Below are 23,788 nucleotides of genomic sequence, written 5' to 3' on the forward strand. Positions count from 1 at the left end.
CTGGAGTCTGAATCATATCGACCTGGAGAACACACTGCCAACCACAGCACGGACTTCAGCTTCCGAGTCACAAACGCACCGGCAGAGCCGAAGCTTCGGCAAACCCTCAGGAGACCGTAACCTGAGTTAACCAGAAGACATTCAGACAACATCCTGCTATCTTTCCCACAAATTTCATTCTAGTGTCTTACACCTTAGCGAAGACTTTCACTGAACAAATGGATGGAAAACACAAGTAATGTCATGAAAGCTTACAAAAAGAAAAAACACAAAAACGTCTCTCCTGAAGCGAGACACTGAAGTCGGTGTCTACTAGGAAGGTGTGTAAAGATCTGAAGGTGTATAACCTGTGTAAGAAACAAGGGCCCACAAGGCTGTGAATACGTGGCGGGTGAAGGAATAGCGTTTATGCTCCATGTGTGTTTCCAAGTGTGTTTCCATGTGCTGCTTCCCTTTGCAGTCATCGCCTGTAAGTCAGCAGTGACGACATCAACATCAGCATCACAACTCATGGAAAGGAAGACAACTTGTATGAATAAAGTCAAGAATATACATTTATTAAACATATATTCAGAATCATACACTACCGTTTGGGGTCAGTAAAATATATATAATTTTTGAAAGAAATTAATACTTTTTTTCAGCAGCGATTAAATTGATTAAAAGTGACAAAAACATTTATAATGTTACAAAGAAATGCTGTTCTTTTAAACTTTCTATTCATCACAGAATCCTGAAAAAAAAAAATATTAAAAATATTAGGCATGAGTAAATATTGATCATAATAAGAAATGGTTTGGAGCACCAAATCAGTATATTAGATTGATTTCTGAAGGATCATGTATATATATTAAATAGTTCTTTTAAATTGTAATATTATTTCACAATATTACTTTTTTTAATGTATTTAAAAAAAAATTAAAAAAATTCAAACCATAAAAAAAAAATCATACTGACCCTAAACTATTAAATGGTAGTGTATGTTAAAATATCAATCTATAAAATAATACATTCAAAATGACTGAAAACATAACATACATCATGTAACTAATAAAAAAAACCCTACTAAGATGTAAAGGCAGGAAGTGTCTGATAACTCATTTATTGTCCCAATGACACTCTGCTTGACAACATTGAGTGGACAATTTGTCGTCCTTTAACTCATAAGAAAGGACCATCACATGCTCTGTTGACCATCAGACTTAGGTTCTGTCCTTAAAGTAGCCATTCAAAAACAAATGACCCCACAAAAATCCTGTTGATGCCCTTTCACTACTGAAAAATGTCTGAAAATTTTGATGGTTCATTAGCAGTAGTTATTTTGTAAATGTCTGCCGCTGAATCTGCTTGTGTGCTGAAGGACTGTGTACTTACAGAGGGAGCCGTTGAGATTGAGATGTCTGTCTGCGGTCACCAGATCTCGCACGTTCACACTGCCACAGTAGCTGTCATGAGCTGAAACACACGTACCACAAAAATCAACCCCTGCTAACCTAAAATCCCAGCATGCATTTCACTTCATTCAAAAGAGCAAGAGGGCATGAATTTGCATATAATTTGCATATTATTGGTCTACTTTCAAACATTCATGGTGAATCAGAAATACAGATGTTCCACAACATATAAAAAAACATGAAACAAGCACAATTTTATGGTACATTAAGTGTTTTAAATTATGGAGAAGCATAAAAACGGTAGCGATGTTTGCTAATTGACTAGATGGATGTCCTCCTCACCTGTCCTATCATTGTTAACACTGTTCAGAGAGGTGGTCATAGCGGCATCTACAGCTGTCTGATGCGCTGAAGACGCGGAGTACGGTAAAGTAAACACCGTTTCCCCCTCCTTCCCGTCTGCGTGAAACGAGCAGTCCTTACAGATGTAGCCATTAGCCAGATTAGCGTGCGCTTCCGTTTTACTGGCATCTCCATTCTCCAACAGAGAGCTGTGAGCAATTCTTTGTCTCCGTGCTGAACACAACATTTGGAAAAATAGATTTATAAATAGAAAAATAGAGAACAGATTAAAAACAAGAGTCAAAGCACACTGTTAAAGAAGCCATTTATGCCCTTTTACAAACTCTTGATTTTGTTCCTGGGTCTACTAGAATATGCAATGTACTCCGATTGGTTGGCTGGGCCAGTGTGTTGTGATTGGTTAACCGCTTTGAGTGCGTTTCAGGAATGTCACGGCCCTTAACATAAAAACAAGTTTCATCACAATACTAACTCAACCAGGCCTGGCACATTTATTTTGCGTATGCCTTAAGTGGGAATTATTTAAATGAGGAACACTGTGACATGTTTCCCCCTAGAAAGAAAACTCAAGACTACAATTGAGGCTTTCAGGGATTTCAGAAACAGTGTGCACTGATATAGAGAATAACTCCCTTCGGAGTGACTTTGTAACTTTGCAGAGCTTTTTCATGCTCAAACAGCAACATTACACACTAAAGAAAGGTGAAAATGTAAAAAAGGTCCTTTTTAAACTGATGTGAAACACAGAGGACAGATGATGACCTGGCCTAGAGTTATTTACTCTGCTAACTAAAACAAAATCTTGAACTTTAAACATAAACAGTTGTTTATGCATAGTTTATATAGTCAGGCTTATATAAGCAAAAGCTACAGCGTGACATTTGCCTAAAACAACAACAATTACATTTGGCCAGTTTTCACAAACTTTATGAATAAGCACTTATGCAGAATTTAAAATGTAAATGTGTTTTGACTTCATGTTGTCTGTGGGTACTCATGAAAGGCCACTGACCAGAGTACATGTGTGTGGCAGAGTTCTGTCTGAGCGTGGACTTGTCCAGCAGGCTGGAGATCAGAGACGCATCACTGGCTGTACTGTTGAAGCTCAGGTCTGATGTGCTCTGATCGTTCTGTGGAGTCTGAGTCACGCTCTGAGACTCGTACATGGTCGAGCCCTGCTGCTGCCTCCGGCTCCGCACAGACCTGCGGGACAAAATACACTAGGTCATAACATTTCAAAGTGGGGATCACTATGCACTTCTATTACACCCTAAACAAAGTCATTTGTTGCTGCCACAATTCCTCATGTGGCATATGGAAATATGTAAGGCATATTTTCCTCTGATAGTCAGGATCATGAAGGAAGATCACATGATCATTAATGGCAAAAGTCACTGTTAATTTTTGCTAATGGAAGGAATTCGGTTAATCTATATATGTTTATATATAGGGCTGGGCGAATATGGCCAAAAAAATAAAAAAATCACGATAATTTTTTTTATATCAGTCGATATCGATAATTATATTACGATAAATGTCAAATCTTTATTTCTTTCAAATTTAAAGGCAGATTTTTGCTCCTAAGTGAAAGTTGTAGAAACCAGAGCGTTAATTGTGGTTTTAAACTCTTTATTATCAGAACATATCATGACAAACACTTGCCAAACTGGTGAACATTTCACAAATCTGAGGTAGAACATTCAAATATTTGTCATATTCCTTAACTAAATAAATATCTTTATTGGACTTTCTGCATGTGCAAATTTTTTGGGGGGTAAAATGTAATATTCTGACTGTTTGAGTTTTATCAAAATTAACCATTGGTCATCCAGTATCATGCATTTAGATCATGATAACCACAGATAAAACCAGGCATAGCGTATAGCTCCTCACTATCATGGCAAAATGCAACTTTATGGTATTTGTATGAAAAACAGTAGCCTAAATACATTACTAAATACTGTAATTATATTCCATTAGTCCTTTAATACATTGTCTGCATTAATAATATAATACAATTCAATATGTATATCCCACAATTCATGGTGCAGTTAATATTACTAGGCAAACAGTAAATGCATGGTAAATGATGGGAATTTGTAGACGGAAAAGCCTTCAGACAGTATCGTTGCGCACAGCGTTCCTCCTGTTTGTCAGCGCTGTTTCATCTGCCTTTAAACTGGTTTAAATCACTGAGACATTTGTGTTCTTCGCTAAATTCAAGCGCTTCTCACTGGACCTCGTGACGAGACCAATCAGAGTAAACCATAAACGCATCTGCTCTCGTGAGCTCGCGCTCGCGCTGCCGTTTGGACTTTGAGACGAGCGAATAAATGGTCCGTGTGGCACGCGGTTCAAATGAGTTTCGTCCCGCTTTTGGTGCATAAACATTATCGAACATTTATCGAACTCTTGATATCGTTTTATCGAGAAAAATTATATCGCGATAATTATCGTTATCGTTTTATCGCCCAGCCCTATTTATATATATAAAAAACATATTTTTTTTAAAGATCTCTTATGCTCACCAAGGCTGAATTTATTTGAATAAAAATACAGTATACATTTTGTGAAATATTATTACTAAGCAAAATTATGTAATATATAGTAAAATGTAATTTATTCCTGTGATCAAAGCTGAATTTTCAGCATCATTACTCCAGTCTTCAGTGTCACATGATCCTTCAGAAATCATTCTGATATGAGGATTTGCTGCTAAAGAAACATTTCTTATTATTAATGTTGAAAAAGTTGTGCTGCTTAATGTTTTTGTGGAAATTGTGATACATTTCTTTCAGGTTCTTTGATTAATAAAAAGACAGTGCTAAAGTCCAGAATTTATTTGAAATACAACATTTTTGTAACACTATCAATCCTATTGCAATCACTTTTGTTGAATTTAGGATATAAGATATAACATTTGCCTTGAAGGATGAAACACCGTTTTTTACACACACACACACACACACATATACAGTACTGTGCAAAAGTCTTAGGCATGTTAATACCCTTGTTTTTTTTTAGCAATATTTCAATATGCTCTTTTGAACGGTCGTGTATTGGGTCAACGTTGTTGGACATTTGTGTCAAATTAAACATCCTGTTCACTCTGACTAAAAGCTTTGGGGTTTAGGACATATCATATTTCTAGACTGGAGCCTGCATCACCCACACAGCTAAACATATCAGAAGCATATGCACTAACCACTATGCAAAAGCTTTAATGCATCTATTAATTAATACTATTTATTGAAAGACAAAATACTACTCGTCCACTTTATAAAAAAAAAAAAAAAAATTCAATAAATGTGCATGCTTAAACTTATTTATTGGGTCATTAAACTGACACAAAATTAAGTACTGGCAGGTAAGTTGTACGAACTTGCTGTAAGTCATGTCAAATATGTGCTGCCGGGCTGATCGCACAAACATATCTTTTGGGGGGGATTTCTGTAAGGTTGAAAAGATGGTATTTTCACTATGTCATTCATTTTTCTTCATTCATTTAACTCAAGCACTAACATGTCAGTAATTGCAGGACTTACTAGTGCAAGTTGTAATGCTAAATGTCACTACTTGTATATTTCTTAAATCTAAAGTTGCAGAATAGCATAATTCAATGCATATAATAATACATTTTAAGATGAACCTCCCTTCTTTGAAGCAAAGATGTCCACAGTAACAAGATAAATGGATAAATGTAATGGCTTTAAGAGATTTATTTGCCACATAATTGCCACATGATTCATTTGGCAAAAACAGAGCAAGGATAATTTTGTCTTCACGTAGTTGTGCTGGCATGAGGCTGTGCGGGTTTACCGATAAGAAGTCATGTTTTACACTCGGTTTGTTATCTCAAACTGACAGAGAGATGAACATCTGACCTGTTGACGTTGCTGCTGCTGCTGCTGGTGGTGCTGGTCTGCTTGTAGGAGCTGACATTGTGATTCCCCTTGAGCTCAGTGAAGCTGTTGTCACCATAGAAACCACTGCTTGTCTGTAGTCTCAAACTACGCCGTGACATTCTGGGCGAGTCGTACACAGGATTGATTTTGTGCTCCTTCTCAAACTCAAGGGCTGCGGACGAGTAACTTGAACTGAAGAGAGGAAAAAAAACATGTAAATTCAGATATAAGATTTTCAAATGCTACATAAAATAGTCACGTGATATAACTAGGACTGCACGATATATCAGCCACCATATCAGTATCGGCCGATATAGGTTCATTTTTAATGTTATTGACCCAATAAGAAAATTAGGCCAGTAAATTAAAGGCGATAAATAATGGATTATTTCCTTTAGCTGAGACGCTTCAGATGCACACTGTTTGCCATGATGGTTTTGAATTGCTTGAAATATGATTGGAATCACTTCAAAAATTAAAATTAAGTTAAGTGCAACATGTGCAGCGCAAGTCTGATTTAGATTTATCAGCCAATATACCGGCTATCAAATATAAAGAATTATCGTGCGTATTGGTGCATCCTTAGAAACCTGTTGATTATAGCTGCTCATATAAACAATTTTTATCTTCTGATAATGTAAGTAGTAAAAAAAAAAAATTATAATCCAGAATGAATCCATTCTAATTTAGCACATGCACTGAAAAAATAAATAAAAAAAAATACTGGAAGAAAAAAATGCTAAATTTGAATTTGAAAGACACGGGAACATTCCAAAACGATGGAACATTATGAACTTTTCAAAGCAATGAATATACTTTTAAAGCTCTCTAAGCCTATAATTACAGGTGACAAATGTGAGTTATGCACCTGCCCAAAATCGCCCGGCCTTTCAAACCGGGTGTTGCTGTAAGGGAAAAGAGGCACTAAAGAGGCCTAGGGCAACTCTACAGGAGTCACAATCCTCCATGAAAGAAATGAGAGAAAGAGTTGACAAGATGAAAACTGTGCACAAACCTGTCTAGCTCAATACATCTAACTTGCTGCAAGAAAGTCTTTGTTGAAACAAAAATCTAATTAAGGCTGCGTCTCATTTCTCTGTCTTACCCCTTACTCTTACCCCTTCCCCTCGGTTTTGCGCGTTCATGTGAGGGGAAGTGGTGTGTCCCAATTCTCATTTTGACTAAGGGCTAGGGCCAAGGCGTAGAGCTATATAGCCCTTGAAACGAAGTCTGCGGAGGACCACACTTGAAAGAGAGGGGTAGGAATTTCTCAGAAGTGAGTCGCACAAATGTATGTATTTTCAGCAGTTTAATGACACTCGTGTTTTATGATACCTTTAATAAAACGTTCAAGCGGTTTTAATTGTAATGTTTTTGTTTTGAATCACTAGTTAACCGCTAGCTAGCAGCTATGCGCTATTTGCCGTTTGCTAATGTTTTGCTTATGGTGTCACCGGCGCCGCCGTTAAATACAATGAAACAATGTCTTTGACTGATGGCACACAAGCGTGCAAAGATAAAGGGAGACCAGGCAATCGATATCACAACCCGAGACGACGGCATCTTCGTTTGTTTATGTCAACGCGTATCGCCTCTGTTGACGTAGCAGCAGCCAGCTAGCGGAAAGGGAAGATGACGCAAACGGTAATCGAGTGGTGTCTCATTTCTTAGAGAAACGTTCTTCCCCCTACCCTCCTTCACTCGGTATCGAAGGGCAAGGGGAAGACGCAGACAAAGGGGTAGGGGAAGGGGAAGGGGTAAGACAGAGAAATGAGATTGGCCCTAAATCTTGGCTAAAGATGAAGAAAGTTAAAAAGCTTTAAATGAATGAATGAATGAATGAGGTAGCTGGTTGGTGTGAGATGTTTTGGTATAAACTAAAAGTTAAAGATGTTACAAAGCAAACAGAACTATCAGTGATTCACATTACATTTAATACTTGCATAAATGCACAAAAACAAAAATGATAGGGAACTACAGGGGTTTGTGACATGACGAAAAGTGAACCGTTATAATTACTAAAAATGTAAAATCAAAATAAATAATTTTATAAGGAAACAAATCAAAATAAAACTTCAATATTTTCATGTGACCATTAACTAACATCAGAAAACCAAGAATATGCAAATGTGTAGCTGTAGATAAATGAAATAAATACTAAAACTAAAATACTAACTAAAAGCATGGACTAAATAGGAAAAGTACAAGGAACACACATTCACTCATCTAAACTTTATTAAATCTATTAAACTTCATCTAAATTTTATCACCCCACATTTGATTACCCCATTACAATGATCACTTTACAGTTATTGCCATCATAAAAATACACTTAACTGTAGTTTTAAAAATTACACATATGGCACATTTATTAGCAAAATGTACAATACACACGTTTTATTTCTCAGCTGGAATAGGAAACAATAAGCGGAATAGAAAATCAACGTGTCTGATTGAATCCCCAGTTCATCGACATTTAGAAGAGGTTCTTATGACTGGCGATAAATCTCATTCTGATTCTGAAATGATTCCATAAACATGAGCCCAAAGTGTGGCACTGCCATGCTAAGCTGTATGATTCTGATAAAAGATACAAACACCCACGCAATCTCTTTCCTAAATGACAACGATTCGCTTGAGTCTATTAAACTTAAAAAAAAAAAAAAAAAAAACCTCAAATATATTACACAGCAATCATAAGAAGAAATGTTTCTTGAGCATCAAATCCTCATATCAGAATGATTTCTGAAGGATCATGTGACACTGAAGACTGGAGTAATGATGCTGAAAATACAGCTTTGATCACAGGAATAAATTACAGTTTAGTATTAGGGGTGGCACGATCCGCCTTTTTTGCCTCCGATACCTGGGATTCAGTATTGGCCGATACCGAGTACCAATCCGATACTAAAATATCGTACCAATTCGATACTAATAATTAAAAAAAGTGCTGAATTACCGAATAAACTGTATCTGTATGCTTGACTGTGGGGAAAAGACTGTGATTATTCTTTTGAGAAAGGCTTTTAAGCTCGACTTAAACATTATTTTCCTAACTTTGGAAAACAAAATACAGACAAAATATATAGACATTTACATTTTTACATTTATTCATTTAGCAGACGCTTTTATCCAAAGCGACTTACAAATGAGAACAATAGAAGCAGTTAAACTAGCAGTAGGACAACAAAATGCAAGTGCTTTTATATAGGCTACTATATAAAAGATATTTCTTTTAAAATTTTAAGCACATCTTTTTAATGAAGTAGCAACATATGATAGATAGGACACAACAACTAAGGCTATCAATAAACTTACGTTGCGCAAAAGTATTGTAATATGAAAGGCTCCAAGCGGCACGAAACGCTTATGCACATTTCGTGCGCGGAATGATGCGCTTGAAGCGACATGGAGTCACAGTGCGCAGCGACAGCACTTTGCATTGAAAAGTTCAAAGCACAAAGGGAAGAGATATTGATGTGTAGTGTTTATACATATTATGCAATTAGTTTGAGCCTTTTAACAGTTTTAATTTCAGAACAATAGTGCTCTCTACTCCAGTGTTGTGATCTAACAGGCATCCGGGAGAAAGGAACATGTGAAACTCCAGCCAGATGAAGTCCTTTCATGCAAAACCATAGACCTTTATCTACAGATCTACAGTATAATAATAGGAACATTGAATCATCTTGGAGAGAGTTTCATCGTCTTCACTGCTGAAACCGAGCACGACGTGCTGTTTGAATGGAGAATGACTGACAGCCGCAGCGGAGGGAAGCACTTACATGAACTTGAATTTAACGACTTAAAGGGTTAGTTCACCCAAAAATGAAAATTATGTCAATAATGACTCACCCTCATGTCGTTCCAAGCCCGTAAGACCTCCGTTCATCTTCGGAACACAGTTTAAGATATTTTAGATTTAGTCCGAGAGCTTTCTGTTCCTCCATTGAAAGTCAATGGACGGCATACTGTCCATGTACAGAAAGGCAATAAAGACATCATCAAAGTAGTACATGTGACATCAGTGGCTCAATCTTAAGTTTATCAAGCGACGATAATACTTTTTGTGCACAAAAAGTAAACAAAAATAACGACTTTATTCCACTTTTCATTTCCTTCTCTCTAGGCCTCGAGTGAGTTCACGTAGTGTTTTTGCGCAGCGCGTCTGTGTTGTACGTGAGGGTGAGTCATTATTGACATAATTTTCATTTTTGGGTGAACTAACCCTTTAAATATTAATCTGTACCTCACATTAGACTATGGAATGGCTTCATAAAACTTGGAATATAACATTATGGAGCTTTATAATGATTTTGTGCTTTTTGTGTTGTATAACAATAACATACAATATCGGATTTGGATCGGTCTCGTCTGGCCGATCCCCAATCCGGCAAAAATTGTCAGTATTGGACCAATACTGATACTGAGTATCGGATCAGCGCACCCCTAATTACAATAGAAAAAAGTTATTTTGAATTTGAATCTTAAAAATATTTCACAATATTACTATTTTTACTGTATTTTTGATCAAATAAATGCAGCCTCTGTGAACATAACAGACTTCTTTCAAAAGCATTTCAAAAAATCTTATCGACCCCAAACTTTTCAATGATGGTGTGTATGAAATCAGAATACTTTTATAGACAAAACTGCTTGTAGATTTGTAAAACAGACACACTTCTGTTCATAAGCCATTCCAAGCCAGTTGACATGGCCAAATAAATCTCAATAAAGGCCAAATCAAAATATTACTTATTCAGCAGCAATCACTAATTAACAACTTGATTCACAAATCAGACTAGAATATTATTATCAACAACTAGGGGTGTAACACTATATCGTGCCACAATATATCGTAATACAAAAATGCAACAATTTGTATTGTGTATAGTTCACTCAAAATAAAAATGACTGTGTGGGGAAAAATTCTAGTTTTCAGAGTTTTAGTGTCAGTACTACATTAAACTACTAGCCTATATAATGTTGAATATAATGTATAATAATGCAATGGGGGGATATTTGTGGGTCCAGATAATGCCAAATGTCTTATGTTACCAGTAAAAAGTTTAAATATATTATTATTTTAAATATATCTAATCAGTGACAGAGTGCAAGCATATTCGTCTAAAATAGAGATGCACCGATTGATCGGCTGGTGACCGGAATTGGCCGATTTTCACGTGATCGGCCGTAACCGGCGACCGGCCGGTCAGTCTGACAAATGCCGATTTTATGCCGGTCAAATGCACTCGGGGGCCGCATGATTAACATCGCGCAACATCAGCATCACACGTGCACACGGAGCACATGTAGAAAACCTCGTGAATTACGTCCGTTCAGACCGCAAGCGCGTATTTTTTTTCGGCGTGCATGTTAATCAATGAGTGCATTCACAACGGGAGCAGGAGCAGCGCGAGCGTCAAGCAGGAGCGTCGCGAGCAGTGAAGCGCGTGTTTCGGCGCCGAGTCTATGTGCTGCACTGCTCGCGCTCAATTAAAGGGAAAGCACACTTTTTGTTGAAAATAGCCTAAATAGGGTTTCACAAAAAAAGTGCCCAAAATGCACAGAATTTGCGTGTTTTAACAAGAACTGGAGTAGGCTATGTCAGAAAAGAAAACAAAGACTAATATTTTTATAGAAAATGTACCCATTTAAACTTGTTTTATTATTCAGTTTGAAGTGATTGTAATAGGCCTGTGTGTGTGTGCTTTGAGAAATATCTTTATACTGCAAGGCTATATTTATTTAATTTTTTATTTATATATTATTTTATTGCCATTCCCTGTTTTCATACAGACGTTTCATTTGCTAAATACATACATATATATATATATATATATATATATATATATATATAAATTTATTGGATATTGAATGTGAAAAGGAAATGGTTCTTCCACAACACTGCACTTTAGATGTGTGTGAACTATGCAAATTGTAAAATGTTCTATTACAGAAATGATATAAAATAAATATTTGTGTGTGCTGTAAAGTGGTTAGAAAAAATGAAATCGGAATCGGCTAAAATCGGTATCGGCAGGTCAAACTTAATGAAAAATCGGAAATCGGAATCGGCCCAGAAAATTGTAATCGGTGCATCTCTAGTCTAAAATAATTCTGTATTTTCAGCTTTAGAATCATGAATATTTTTATTCTGGTGTCACTATAGTCCTGTGCATTGGGTTATCAGCACCAAGTCCAGGCCTATTCATTTCCACACCCAATGTTACCAAAATTTGCATTTTAAATCAACATTACATTTTTGTGTTAACCTTACCATATGTCTTGGAGTATCGCAATAATATCGTATCATGAGTTCAGTATGGTGATGTATCGAATCGTGACATGAGGACATCGTTTCACCCCTATCAGCAACGGAGCTGGGCACAAGTCACACGTAAACAACACCACAGAGCCCAGAATACAAAAGCATGAAATAAACCAAGAAACGGAAATGAGACATTTCTTAAAATAACAGTTCCTTAAAGGCCGTGTCTTCCTGTGAGAAATACCCACTGGATCTGTGCCAAATCAGATTAGCTTGAATAAAACGCACCCTTCCTAAAGCTAAAACTTCACAGAATTACTAGAAGGCACTTTATCTTCAACAAACATAATCTCTAACCTTCAGCAATATGACATCATCCGTGTTATATCAAATCCTGAAAGATTTCTGGCTTTGCAGCTGGTTTATTATTGGCACAGGAAATGAAAGGGCTGTTTCAATCAATGAGATAATACTACTAATGAATACAGAAACTAAAAATAATTGTATAGAAACAAACAATGAACTAGGGCTGCACAATAAACAAATGACGAATAATGATAGTTTTATCAGATGAAATTCGGATAAAATTGCCAATACGAATTTTTACTAATTTAATATTTCATTGTAAAATAAAGTATTTAAAATATATCATTTTGTTTTACAGTACAACTGTCTAAAAGGGATAGTTATGATATAATGAGCCGGCGTTCTGACGTAAAAACTGGAAGCGCTGCACTGTGGGCCCTATTTTAACGATCTAAAACGCAAGTATCAAAGCGCAAAGAACTTTGTGGACGCGTCTTGGCGCTGTTGCTATTTTCCCAGCGGGATAAATGACTCTTGCGCTTAGTCGCAAATCTAAAATGGGTTGGTCTGAAGTAGCTTCATTATTCATAGGTGTGGTTTGGGCGTAACGTGAAATAAACCAATCAGAGCGTCATCTCACATTCCCTTTAAGAGCAGACACGCTTTTTCTAAAGCGGATTCCTATCATAACGGCGGATTTGCCAGGCGCGCGCCAGGAGAGGTTCACAGCCAAGGAGAGCAACGCTCCCGTCAGGGACGTTGGGGATGGAGAAACACACCCAAATTAACTTCGGTTAAAAATGCGTATGATAATTTGGGTAAATGTGTAAGCTTGATGTATGCTTTTATAATAATCTATCTATCTATCTATCTATCTATCGTAATAATGTATGATTTGCAAAAATGAAAACTGCTGCTTCTGTGTAGATGAGAGAATCAAAGTGTATGTGCGTTGTGCACACGCTTCATTGATTATGGCCAAGCATGCGCCCTTAAAATAGCATATGAATAACATGCGCAACGCGCCACTGACTTTAAACAATTTTTTCCTGGTTAGTGGCGCAATTGTTTTCTAAACCTGCAAAATAGCATGAAGGAACGTTTGCGCCGGAACACGCCTCCTTTTTTGCGCTGAACTGCCCTGGGAGCGCAAGTTCATTCCCTAGTTTAGCGACGTGCTTCTGTGGAGGGAAAAGCGCGCTTTGCGCGGGTGCAAAATAGGAATGATACATGCGTCGGTGTACAAAGTCAATTGCGCTGGGTGCAAGATAGGGCCCACTGTGTTTATTACATGATCAGCGTAGGAGACTGACATGGAAGAGAAGAAATTGTTAAATAAAGTCATTATTTTTGTTGTTTTTTTGCACACAAAAAGTATTCGTGTCACTTCATAACATTAAGGTTGAACCACTGTAGTCACATGGACTATTTTAAAAACTTTACTAACTTTTCTGGGCCTTGAAAGTTGCTGTCTATGGATGGTTCAGAAACCTCTCAGATTTCATCAAAAATATCTTCATTTGTGTTCTGAAGATGAACGAAGGTCTTACGGGTTTGTAATGACATGAGGATGAGTAATTAATGACAGAATTTTCATTTTTGGGTGAACTAACCCTTTAATGTCTTTATTTTCAAACTCTAAACCATCATTAAACCCCAAAGTTCATTTAGAAAACATTTACTTGAAGTAAAAAAAACAACTACTAGCTTATAGCCTACTTATTTCTTCAGCGCAACTGCATTCTGGGAAGCTTTTTTAAACAGTCTAGAAGGAGTTTCCATGCATTCCTTTATTATCAAGCCCATAATTTCAAAAACATATTACTAACATTTTAGCTTTGCAATGAAATTCATATGCAGGCACAATTTATAAGGGTCTAAAACTAATTTCAAGCTTTCTGAACAAAAACTTTTTGAAAATGAATGATCTGGCATTGTAGCTGCACATCAGCATCAGTGTGAATGACGCTTAACACCGCAGAGATTTACTGCTTGACATTTTATTGCAGCATCATGCATGGTTAAGACCATATTAGTATCTTAATTACTCGATTAACACACTTTTTAGTGCAGACTGCAGATGCAGACTTACAAAGGTCAGCCACCTCCCCAGAATCCATCTTCCACACACACACGCACGCACGCACACACGCACGCACGCACGCACACACGCACAGACACACACAGACGGCAGAATGACAGGAGGAAATCTGATTAGCGAGAACACATGAAGCTCACAGTGAGATTAATGACCTCAGGGCTCATGAGCGTCTGAGCTCAGGGCTTTACTTCAGAGAGGCACTACAGGGTCTGAGTGGGCTTAACATCAATTCCTGTTCTACAGTCAACAAGCAGCGTCTTGCTCCACTTCAGTATCATTAATGCATCAGCTGACCCTCTTGACCAATCACTCGCTTCCCACTTACTATCTCAAATACTTTATCCCTCTTCCTTCACCTTACCATGATACTGATTCAGTCATACTCACTGTCAATATACCTATATAAGAATGCACTGATTTTTTAAAGTAACAACATGTAACTTTTCAACCTTCATAATATATTTCCAAGACCCTTGTGATAGTACATCGACTTACAATAGGTTGAATGAGACGTCTGCCAGAGCCTGACGGGGTCTGTATCGCTTTTACTGGCACTATGTAACTTCGGGGTGCGGGTAGTAACCAGCGCTCAAAAAGAACTACAAAATTCGACTGCTTTACGGCATACGTCACTTTGCCCACCACTTCCTCAAATGTGGCCAACCAGCGCGTTTGTTTTCGTACCGTACGTCTGTTTTCGTCATGGCTGAAGCAGCAGCGAAAGGTAAGAAGTCCAAGGTTTTGTCGGAGTAGAGTCGGAAGAGGAAAAGGGAGAGTGATAAACTGAAAGGCAGGACGAGGATCAATATTGGTCGAGCGTTTGCTCGCTGGAGTTAGCTTATGGAGGAGGAGAGTTACCAGACCGATGCTGACTTGGCCGTCATGCTGTTGAACTAGTAAGTAACTGTAAATTGCTTGCATACTATCTTTAGTTTTTCTAATCTGTTGTCTGCCTGGCTACGTTACGGAAACTATCTGGTCCTCCATTTATCTTCATGAATCAGCTAGTAGATGAGCGAATTATCAATCTGGTAGCTAGTAAACACTAACATGGTAGTTTTAGATGGTTAGGATGCTATCGCTATCATTCTCGTTCAGATTTGAGCATTGCAATCGACATGCAAATCGCAAATGTTTGAGTTAAAATGTTTAGTCTACTAAACATGTATAAATTATGAAAGGGGGAAGATTAATAATATTGTCATTGCCCATATGAAAAAAACCTGCATGCTTCATATACAGTAACCGTAAATCATTTTACGACAGCGGTAATGGACAATTCCGCTTCCAACCTGTAGGGCGACCGCAGAGGAAAAGTTCCATGTTGTTGCTTTAAATAATACTGCAATAAGCCAATTATTATATTGGTAAGCAATATGATATTCTGCAATATTACTTGTATCGTAATTTATTATACGGCTCTGTGGAATACTTCATTCTGATTGGTCAAGTGCTGCATCCAGCGGTATGTTATTCCCAATCCCAGATAACAACCAGTAAAAACTGATAACACGGGCTCTTCCGGGTTACTCAAGTCGATGCTTTACGGGTGCTAAGAATGTTTTTTCTGCGTTGAAGTTTGGTGAGCTAATCAAACTCAAATCAATATTTTGTGTACAATTATTTAATTATGTCATCCGGTATTGCGGACTCACTCTCGTTTCATACAAACGCAGCTGCTGCCATTTTGCAACGATTGTTTTGTACACTAATGGATTAGAAGATGACAAACTGGTACGATTTTAAATTGGTTTCATCTCAAATCAATATCTCTCATCCCCATAATTATTAGTGTGGCAAAATGCCGTATAATAAGTGGTATGACTGTACCGTATGCCTTAAATGCCCGTCTAGTTTGAACTTGCCGCTTGCTAGCAACTGCTTTCTCCGAGAAAATATTTAACCTAATAAAATATTTAATAAAATAAAGTTAAACTCAAGTCAATATTTTATGTCTAATTATTTACTTGTGGCAAGTAGCCGCTTAATAAGCGTGATAATGTACATGCAGCTGCTTGTTATCACAGAATAAACCTCTTCAGTGTGATTCAAGACCCATAATCACCCTGTTGGGGTTTATTCTGGGATAACAAGCAGCTGCATGTACATTATCCCTTACATGAGATTTTGGTCATAACGCCCAGCCCTAAATCAAGGCATCATATTGTTTCAGGCATCAACCATCACTTCACAATGTGCATTAAGTAATGAAAGTCATGAAGACTCGCTTTTACCTCAACCCATGGAAACAGTAAAAAAATTGTGTTCAATACTGACCAGGTTACTACCAATTACTATCAAACGGAAAAATGTGATGTGGTTATTCAAATTCTCTGATATAATTTCCTCTATTACAGCTCAGCTAAAGCAGAACAAAACCCCTATTAAGTAACTTCAGTGTGTTCGTTCAGCATGCACACATTATCGTACAGCTGTCAAACACTCCAGCAGCTGCTGAGTGACTCTGCAGAGCCATGCACACTTACTCCTGTAGAGCTACTCCCTTCATGCAGGACACTTTACCAGAATGCACGTCTTCTACCATCTTGCCTAACATTTTAATGAATCCCTAGAGTTCCACCCTGATGTCCAAATCAGAAGCAGCTATATTAAGAAAATGTATTTCTTGGTGTTTCTGCCCCAGTTTCACACGGGTTCCTCTGACTACGCAACATGTGACACATATAATTTGAACAAAAATATGCATGAAAAGCACAAACTACTGATACACTGCAAACAACTGTTTCGTCAAACATGCACTGCACTGCCTGCCAAATAAGAGTGAAAATTTACTCACCCTTTTGCCTGTAATATACAATTTTATAGTTAAATACAACATAATATATGTTTTAAGTTAAAATGAATAGTAAGTGAGACAACACATGAGAGATACTACTTCTCATATTTAACCACTAAAATATGAGAGAAAAAAATATATCTTCGTCCCGCAGCTCAAACAGGCACTAAAAATTCTATCATTTCTGAGCAATATTTTGCACGACTCAAAGGGTCACTGTTTGTCAAAAATATGCAGGGGGGGGGGGGGGGGATTCAGCAAATAATTGCAGTCACAGACAAAATATACATAAATATCTACTTTAATAATTAACAAATACGATTGTATGTCACATGAAAAATACTTATGGCCAGTACATTTTCGCAATTAACCTGATATTGTGAAAAGCGCTATACAAATAAATAGAAAAAGAGATATTGGCAGGTGTGGCACATACTCAATTTTGGAAGCAGCTAATATATAATTTCAAATGATTTTTCTGGTCAGCTGTCTCTGTTAAAGAGGCATTTAGATTCCCCTTGTGACTGCATCAATCTCAGGTAATTAATTTCAAAAGGATCCAGTGGGAAAATGTAAGTAGAAAACATTAGTTTCCCCAAACGCTCAACAAGCAAGTCTTGCTCTACTCTCGCTGCACTCCTTTCTCTGTTGAGCTTACACAATAACTCTTTGTAAGCTTGTCTTCCCTGTGTGACACGCGTTGAGTAACTCTAATTCGTCACGTCTCTCTGAGTGCCAGCGGCAGATGGCTCAACGGTTTGTTACTCGATCCCACTTCTTTTTACGACGGTTTCTGCCTGAAGAACACAGTCATGCAACCTACGCTGACACACTCGTAGTGCACACACTGGCACCGCTGAAACAATCCTGTACAACAGCCAATCAGACAGAAGCTACCTTAGTAAATATAACAGCAAGAAGGCGGCGTAGGATATTCAGAATTGGAATAAAAGTTGTATTTTTCATGCTGCTAATTTCACACTACAAAGTTTCAGTAATAACGACCGTTTCAAAATGCAAGACTGAATCTGAAATTGCAATGTTTGACAATGCTGGGCGGTATGATCAAAAATATGTAGGCTATCACTGTAGTTTTACAGATTCTGGCGGTTTCGCCGCGTATCTTTTCATGACTGGACCTTTATACTAGTTTATATCTTTTATTTTACTGTCAGGAGTACATAGAAAATAAGAACATTGTACTGTTAAATACAAATTTAATTTGGAGGTAATCAAATCAATTATCAACACTAACAATTTAGTTAAGCTTTTAAACTATCAAATTAAAATTAAATTTTTTTTTGGCAAGTTTACGGTTTAAAATAAAACATGTATGGAAATGTGTGTTATATTCCTTAAAAATAAGGTTTACAAAATGATTATTATTATTACTTTAAGAAGTACATCATTCCACTTTAAAATAGTCATGTATTTCTTTCATAATTTCTTCAAGTTAGGCAGAACGTTTATTTTGGCTGTTGTAATGAAGACCTTTGATGCTCTTTAATAAACTGTCACTACTACTACATGAAGTACACCACTGTGCAATAGTAATATATTTCTGTTATAATTTCTTCATGTTAGACCAAACTTTTATTTTGACGGGTTGTCGTGAAGGACTGAGTTTCCATGTGTATATGATATGGCAATAGTTTGATCAAATGAAATGGTTAAATGCTGGTAAAGTTCAAGTCACGTGTTCATGTCCTCATGTAGTGAGACGTTGAAAACACCATGAGCGTCATGCATGCTTCAGTATGTGTAGCAGACGAAACTGTGGTGCTCATTCACACAGATACGCAGAATTCAGGTTTCAATAGCAGTGTTTTAGAGCTTAAATATTCACAGATACTAGTCCATATCGCGATTTGATTCGTTGCACTGCCCTACTTTTGATTTAATTCATCCAAAAATTCGGTGTCATTTCGCTTTATACACTAAAGGCCTGTTCACACCGCCTCACTCTACATTATCCCGCTTATTACATGGCTACCTACTAAATAAATCAATAATTTGACACAAAATATTGATTTAAAAAGGAGTTTGTTGATTTAAAAAACGATTGTATTGCTTCCGCTAAAGAAAATAGTCCGTTCCGTCTCTACGGTTAGAATCCTGCGTCAATAGCAACGCTCTGTTTTCCATGGCAACGGTGTGTTATACTTAGCAGCGCTCTGTTATCAAGAAATAACAGACCGCATTCTACAGTAGAATTCAATAAAAATTAAAAAAGCCATGTAATAAAAAGTTATAACCGTTAGTAAGAAGGGTATGCAGTTAAAAGAAGTCCCCTCAATACACAGTCTACATAGCGCTCTTCATGGCCATTGATGCAGCAATTGTTTCAGCTATGCACCGTTATGGCAGTATTTGAAAACAACATACCGTACACAAAACTGAAGAACTAGTTTTACATTGTGATAACCGGGCGGACGGAACAAAAAAAAAATGTAATATGTCATAATACATCTATAAGTATTGCAGTGTTAAAGTGCAACAAGACCTGCACTTGTTCTGGTACCTGTAATGTTTCTTTGATTTCCACTTTATTACTAACTTTACTATACTAGTAATCACTAACTATGTTCACTTAATTGAACATTATTTGAAGGATATTTTCAGTATATACACTATACAGTTTTAGCGACTTTAGCTAAGTTTAACTAATTGTTTTATTTCAGACATGTTTCAAAAAAAATTTTATATTTACCATTACCAAACATTTTTTTTAATAGTTAACAATAACAACACTGTAACAACAAAAAACAACAAAATTTTTTATTATTATTATTAGGAACATTTAGACCTGATCTGACATCAAATAAATAACTAACTAAATAAAAAAACTAAATAAATAAATAAATAATCAAAAATAAAATTGGATGCCTTGGCTTTGTTTTTATAAAACGGCAATTACATATTACACAAATGTCCATTTTAAAACTTTTTAAAGATATAATTTATACTTATGTGATGTGTAAAAACTACTGAAACTTGCACTCAACTGTAACGACATTTGGTTTAATAATCATAAATAGTGTTACACAAACCAGGACCGGCACGATTTAGCTGGAAAAGTGGTATCAGTGAGTGCAGCCAGTGAGGGTACAAATCGTTATCTGCATACAAACGTCAGCACAGTCAAATCTACACTGTTTCTGCTGATCTAAACGATATTATTACACAAATTCACATTACCTCGCCATTAACTATGTGCAAGTTCATTACTTGCCTGAGGTAAATAACCACACCTGCTGTCATCCAACCCTCTCACCTGGCTCTTGACAGCCATGGAGAAAAAAAAAACTACACACCTGAATAAAACTACTAAATAATGACTAAAACAAACAAGAAGCTAAAATATGAAATGGACCACAAACACACTAGTGAAGGTATCATCACATTCTTTGTCTACAACCACAAACTTGCATGAATTGAGCAAAGAAACAGGTTCAACAGGACACGGAAATTCTCTGGAAAATCATTAGCTGAGGAGAAGGAAAGTTCAAGCATAATTACACAAAACCCTGTACGGTTTACTGGAATGTAAACTGAGATGTGCTAAGTGCACTGCCTGTAGTTCCACCCAGTAATGTTTTCTTCATTTTCACAGTGATCTCACCTGAGTGAATAGGTATAGCCCGTGTTATCCGGAGTACAGTGAGGAGGAGTATACGTGTGCAGAGGGGAAAAATCCATGGTAATTCGCTGAGCACGCTGTGAAGATCAAACCAGATGTGAAGAGCAGACTTCGAAAACTACGGCAACAGCTAACGTGTGATGATGGGTGTGACCTCGATACATAAACAGAGTCACACCCATGAAAGCATGCACACAATGCACGCACACACACACACACACACACACACACACACACACACACACACACACACACACACACACACTCTACGGTTCAGCCTGCCTCTGGGAGGAATCCCGATGAGCAACATGGTAACAACTTTTGTTTAGTCTGTCTGGTCCAGGTGATTGAACATAAAGCAAGTAGTAACTATATAAAACACCTCTCCTCTTTCATAGTAAATAGTGCTTATTAAATGTGCAAAAAATTCATCTGATATCATCAATCGAGCAGGAAGTGACGGACACACCTACACGTTCAAAATCAACAACGCTTACTGTCCAGGGTGACTCAAGCGAACAGGACAGTGAGAGTGCGTGTAGACTTTAATATATTTACACAGATAATGGCTCTCTACAACTTTTCCAGTCAGTCATAATTACTGAATGTAGACTTTAAACATATTTACAGAGATTACTTTGCACTAATAAAAAAAAAAAATGAATTAAATATTATTTTAGAGCTGAACACATTTGTTCACTATAGACATTTTGGTAAGACTTTACAATAACGACAATTAATGAATTAGGTATCATGGAATAAATATGAACAATATTTGCACAGCGATTACTAATATAGGTTAATTTTATATTAATACATTTTACATTTAATAAATAACATTTCAAGTTAAATGTATAAATTAATTACTAAATTATATTAATAATAAATTATAATTAAATAAATAAACATTAGCTAATGTATTATATACAGACAAGTATTAGCCTACCAATTAACAAAAGTAATAAGAAAATATATATTTTAATATATATATATAATTATGTACTAATTAAATGTATTATTAATGTGTGGTGTGCACTGTGTATAATTATTTTGCATATATAAATACACACATGTATATATTTAAGAATTATGTACATGTATATACTGTATATATTTATATTATATATAAAGATTTTATTTATAAATTAATATATACATGTGTATTTATTTATGCAAAATAATTATACACAGTACACACAGATTTATAATGTAAGCAAACTTTTATTTTGGATGTGATTAATCGTTTCACAGCCTTAGTTCATAATAACGCATTAACAAACACTAACGAATCAAAATGGACTGTAAAGTGTTACTGAGATTTACAGTAAAAGCTCAACTTTGATCACAATTTAAAAATCCCTTAGTTTTGCATGGTTCATGCACTATCCCTAACTGAATACTTTGTTTAGTTATCTAATAGACTAGTAGAGCTTTCAACTTACTAAACACATTATCAGGTTGACATGAAATCAAATGGATCCAAACTGTCCTGGTCCTTTTCAAAGTGCTGAATTAAGCATGAACAAACACAGAACACTATTAAGATACTATTCATATGCTTAATTACAATACCGAAAGTCAAATATCTTGTTCATTTTGTTTACCTTTCCTCTAACTGCATGTCTTGTCATTCTCAAAACCAGAGGAGATCTAGAAAACCCCTCTCCAATACCCAAGAGACAGGCTGGACATCCCCAAATTTCACACCTATTTTTCCTCTCTAAACACAGCACTATTTCACAAGCCCAAACAAGCAATTATGTTCCAAGCATGACATGCCATAGTACAATAGTGCAATAAAACAAGTCAATGGTGAACACCACGAGCTCCTTTCTTTGTGCATTACGCAGACAAAAAATAAACAAAAAAAAGGATTTAAGTCTCTATCTTGACCTAGTCACACCTTCATGTGCCTTTGCATCTTTATCACTTGTGGAGCATTTGCATTTATAAACATGATAGCGCACAACTCTCCAGATTTGACGTCTCTGCAACATTTGGGATCGCAAAATTTGGTTGCGTATCAAAAACTAGTGCGCTGTCTACCTAGACAACAGTGTTGAACAACGCGTTACATCGTTACAACGAAACGCGTAATGAATAATAAACTCGCATTTGTAAATCATGTAGCCTAACTTTCGATTCGATGTCTTAAAAAGCGAATGGACTTCATTGTTTAGAATGAGTGTGCGATGCTACCTATATAGGAAGCTCACTAGTTTTGACACGCAGCTTTGAATTGCAACACTGTGGCAGCGCTATTCTTTTATCTGAATGCGTAAAGGGTTTCTGCGCACTTCAGCACTGTTTACATTTGAACACGTAGAATATAACGACATAAATCATATAGAAGTAAAGCCCTGGTTGCGTGTATGACAGTTAATCCAGGGCCATGTTTTCTGTCAAGAGTTTGGAAAGAAAGGAGCTTCACTGACTGTCCACCAAGGACTGTACATTACGCGTGAAATATCAATGTATCCGTCCATAATGTTTGAATGAAATCATAAACGACATCAAAATATCCCAGCACTTGCCAGTTTGACCATCAGTTTCTATAATCTCCTGTTGTTTTGAAGATAGTCCCGTTCAGAAAGGACAATCCAGTTCAAGGATGCGCAAAATGTGTGGCGCATCTCGACGGGAATGTAAACAAAATAAAATAGAAATAACTATGTATCCAAACACCCGATCCAAATTCCGCGATCTTTGTGGGAATAGATAAAAGTTACGTGCTTGACTCACAATTACTACTAGGAAAATCCCAAAATGGCTTCCATAACAGAGTAAAGCCAGACGGATAAAGTCGCACAAACGTTCCTCCTATTTTCCAGGCTCAACTGTCAATCAACGACATACTTTGAATCTATTGGTGGAAACACGAGAGTCACGCCTTCCGGCTCGACGTCACTCAGCATTGGATACAAGGATTCAGATGGGCCCGTCCGTAAAGCTGTCAACACATTCACTTCAGCCTAAAGCGACGTAAATACGAGCATTTGGAGTAAAAAATA

General features: G+C 36.7%; 1 protein-coding gene across 4 annotated transcripts in view; it reads right to left on the reverse strand.

Moving 5' to 3' along the window:
• sun1b (Sad1 and UNC84 domain containing 1b) overlaps positions 1–23,788 on the reverse strand; it is a 37,567-nt gene that overhangs the window by 11,679 nt on the left and 2,100 nt on the right. For 2 of the 4 annotated variants that reach the window (XM_081379730.1, XM_081379731.1), the window contains exons 2-7: positions 5,642–5,854; positions 2,770–2,960; positions 1,737–1,970; positions 1,375–1,455; positions 348–467; positions 23–121 (exon numbers count right to left, since the gene is read on the reverse strand). In XM_081379730.1, the coding sequence (XP_081235856.1) occupies positions 23–121; positions 348–467; positions 1,375–1,455; positions 1,737–1,970; positions 2,770–2,960; positions 5,642–5,781 (865 nt within the window). In that variant the 5' untranslated portion in view covers positions 5,782–5,854. Of the gene's footprint in view, positions 1–22; positions 122–347; positions 468–1,374; positions 1,456–1,736; positions 1,971–2,769; positions 2,961–5,641; positions 5,855–20,759; positions 20,855–23,311; positions 23,553–23,788 lie in introns of those variants that run through there. The other 2 variants (XM_081379729.1, XM_081379732.1) reach the window with 2 other exon arrangements.

Source organism: Scardinius erythrophthalmus, assembly GCF_964197995.2.
Source record: "Scardinius erythrophthalmus genome assembly, chromosome: 1".
In the NCBI taxonomy this organism is placed as follows: Eukaryota; Metazoa; Chordata; class Actinopteri; order Cypriniformes; family Leuciscidae; genus Scardinius; species Scardinius erythrophthalmus.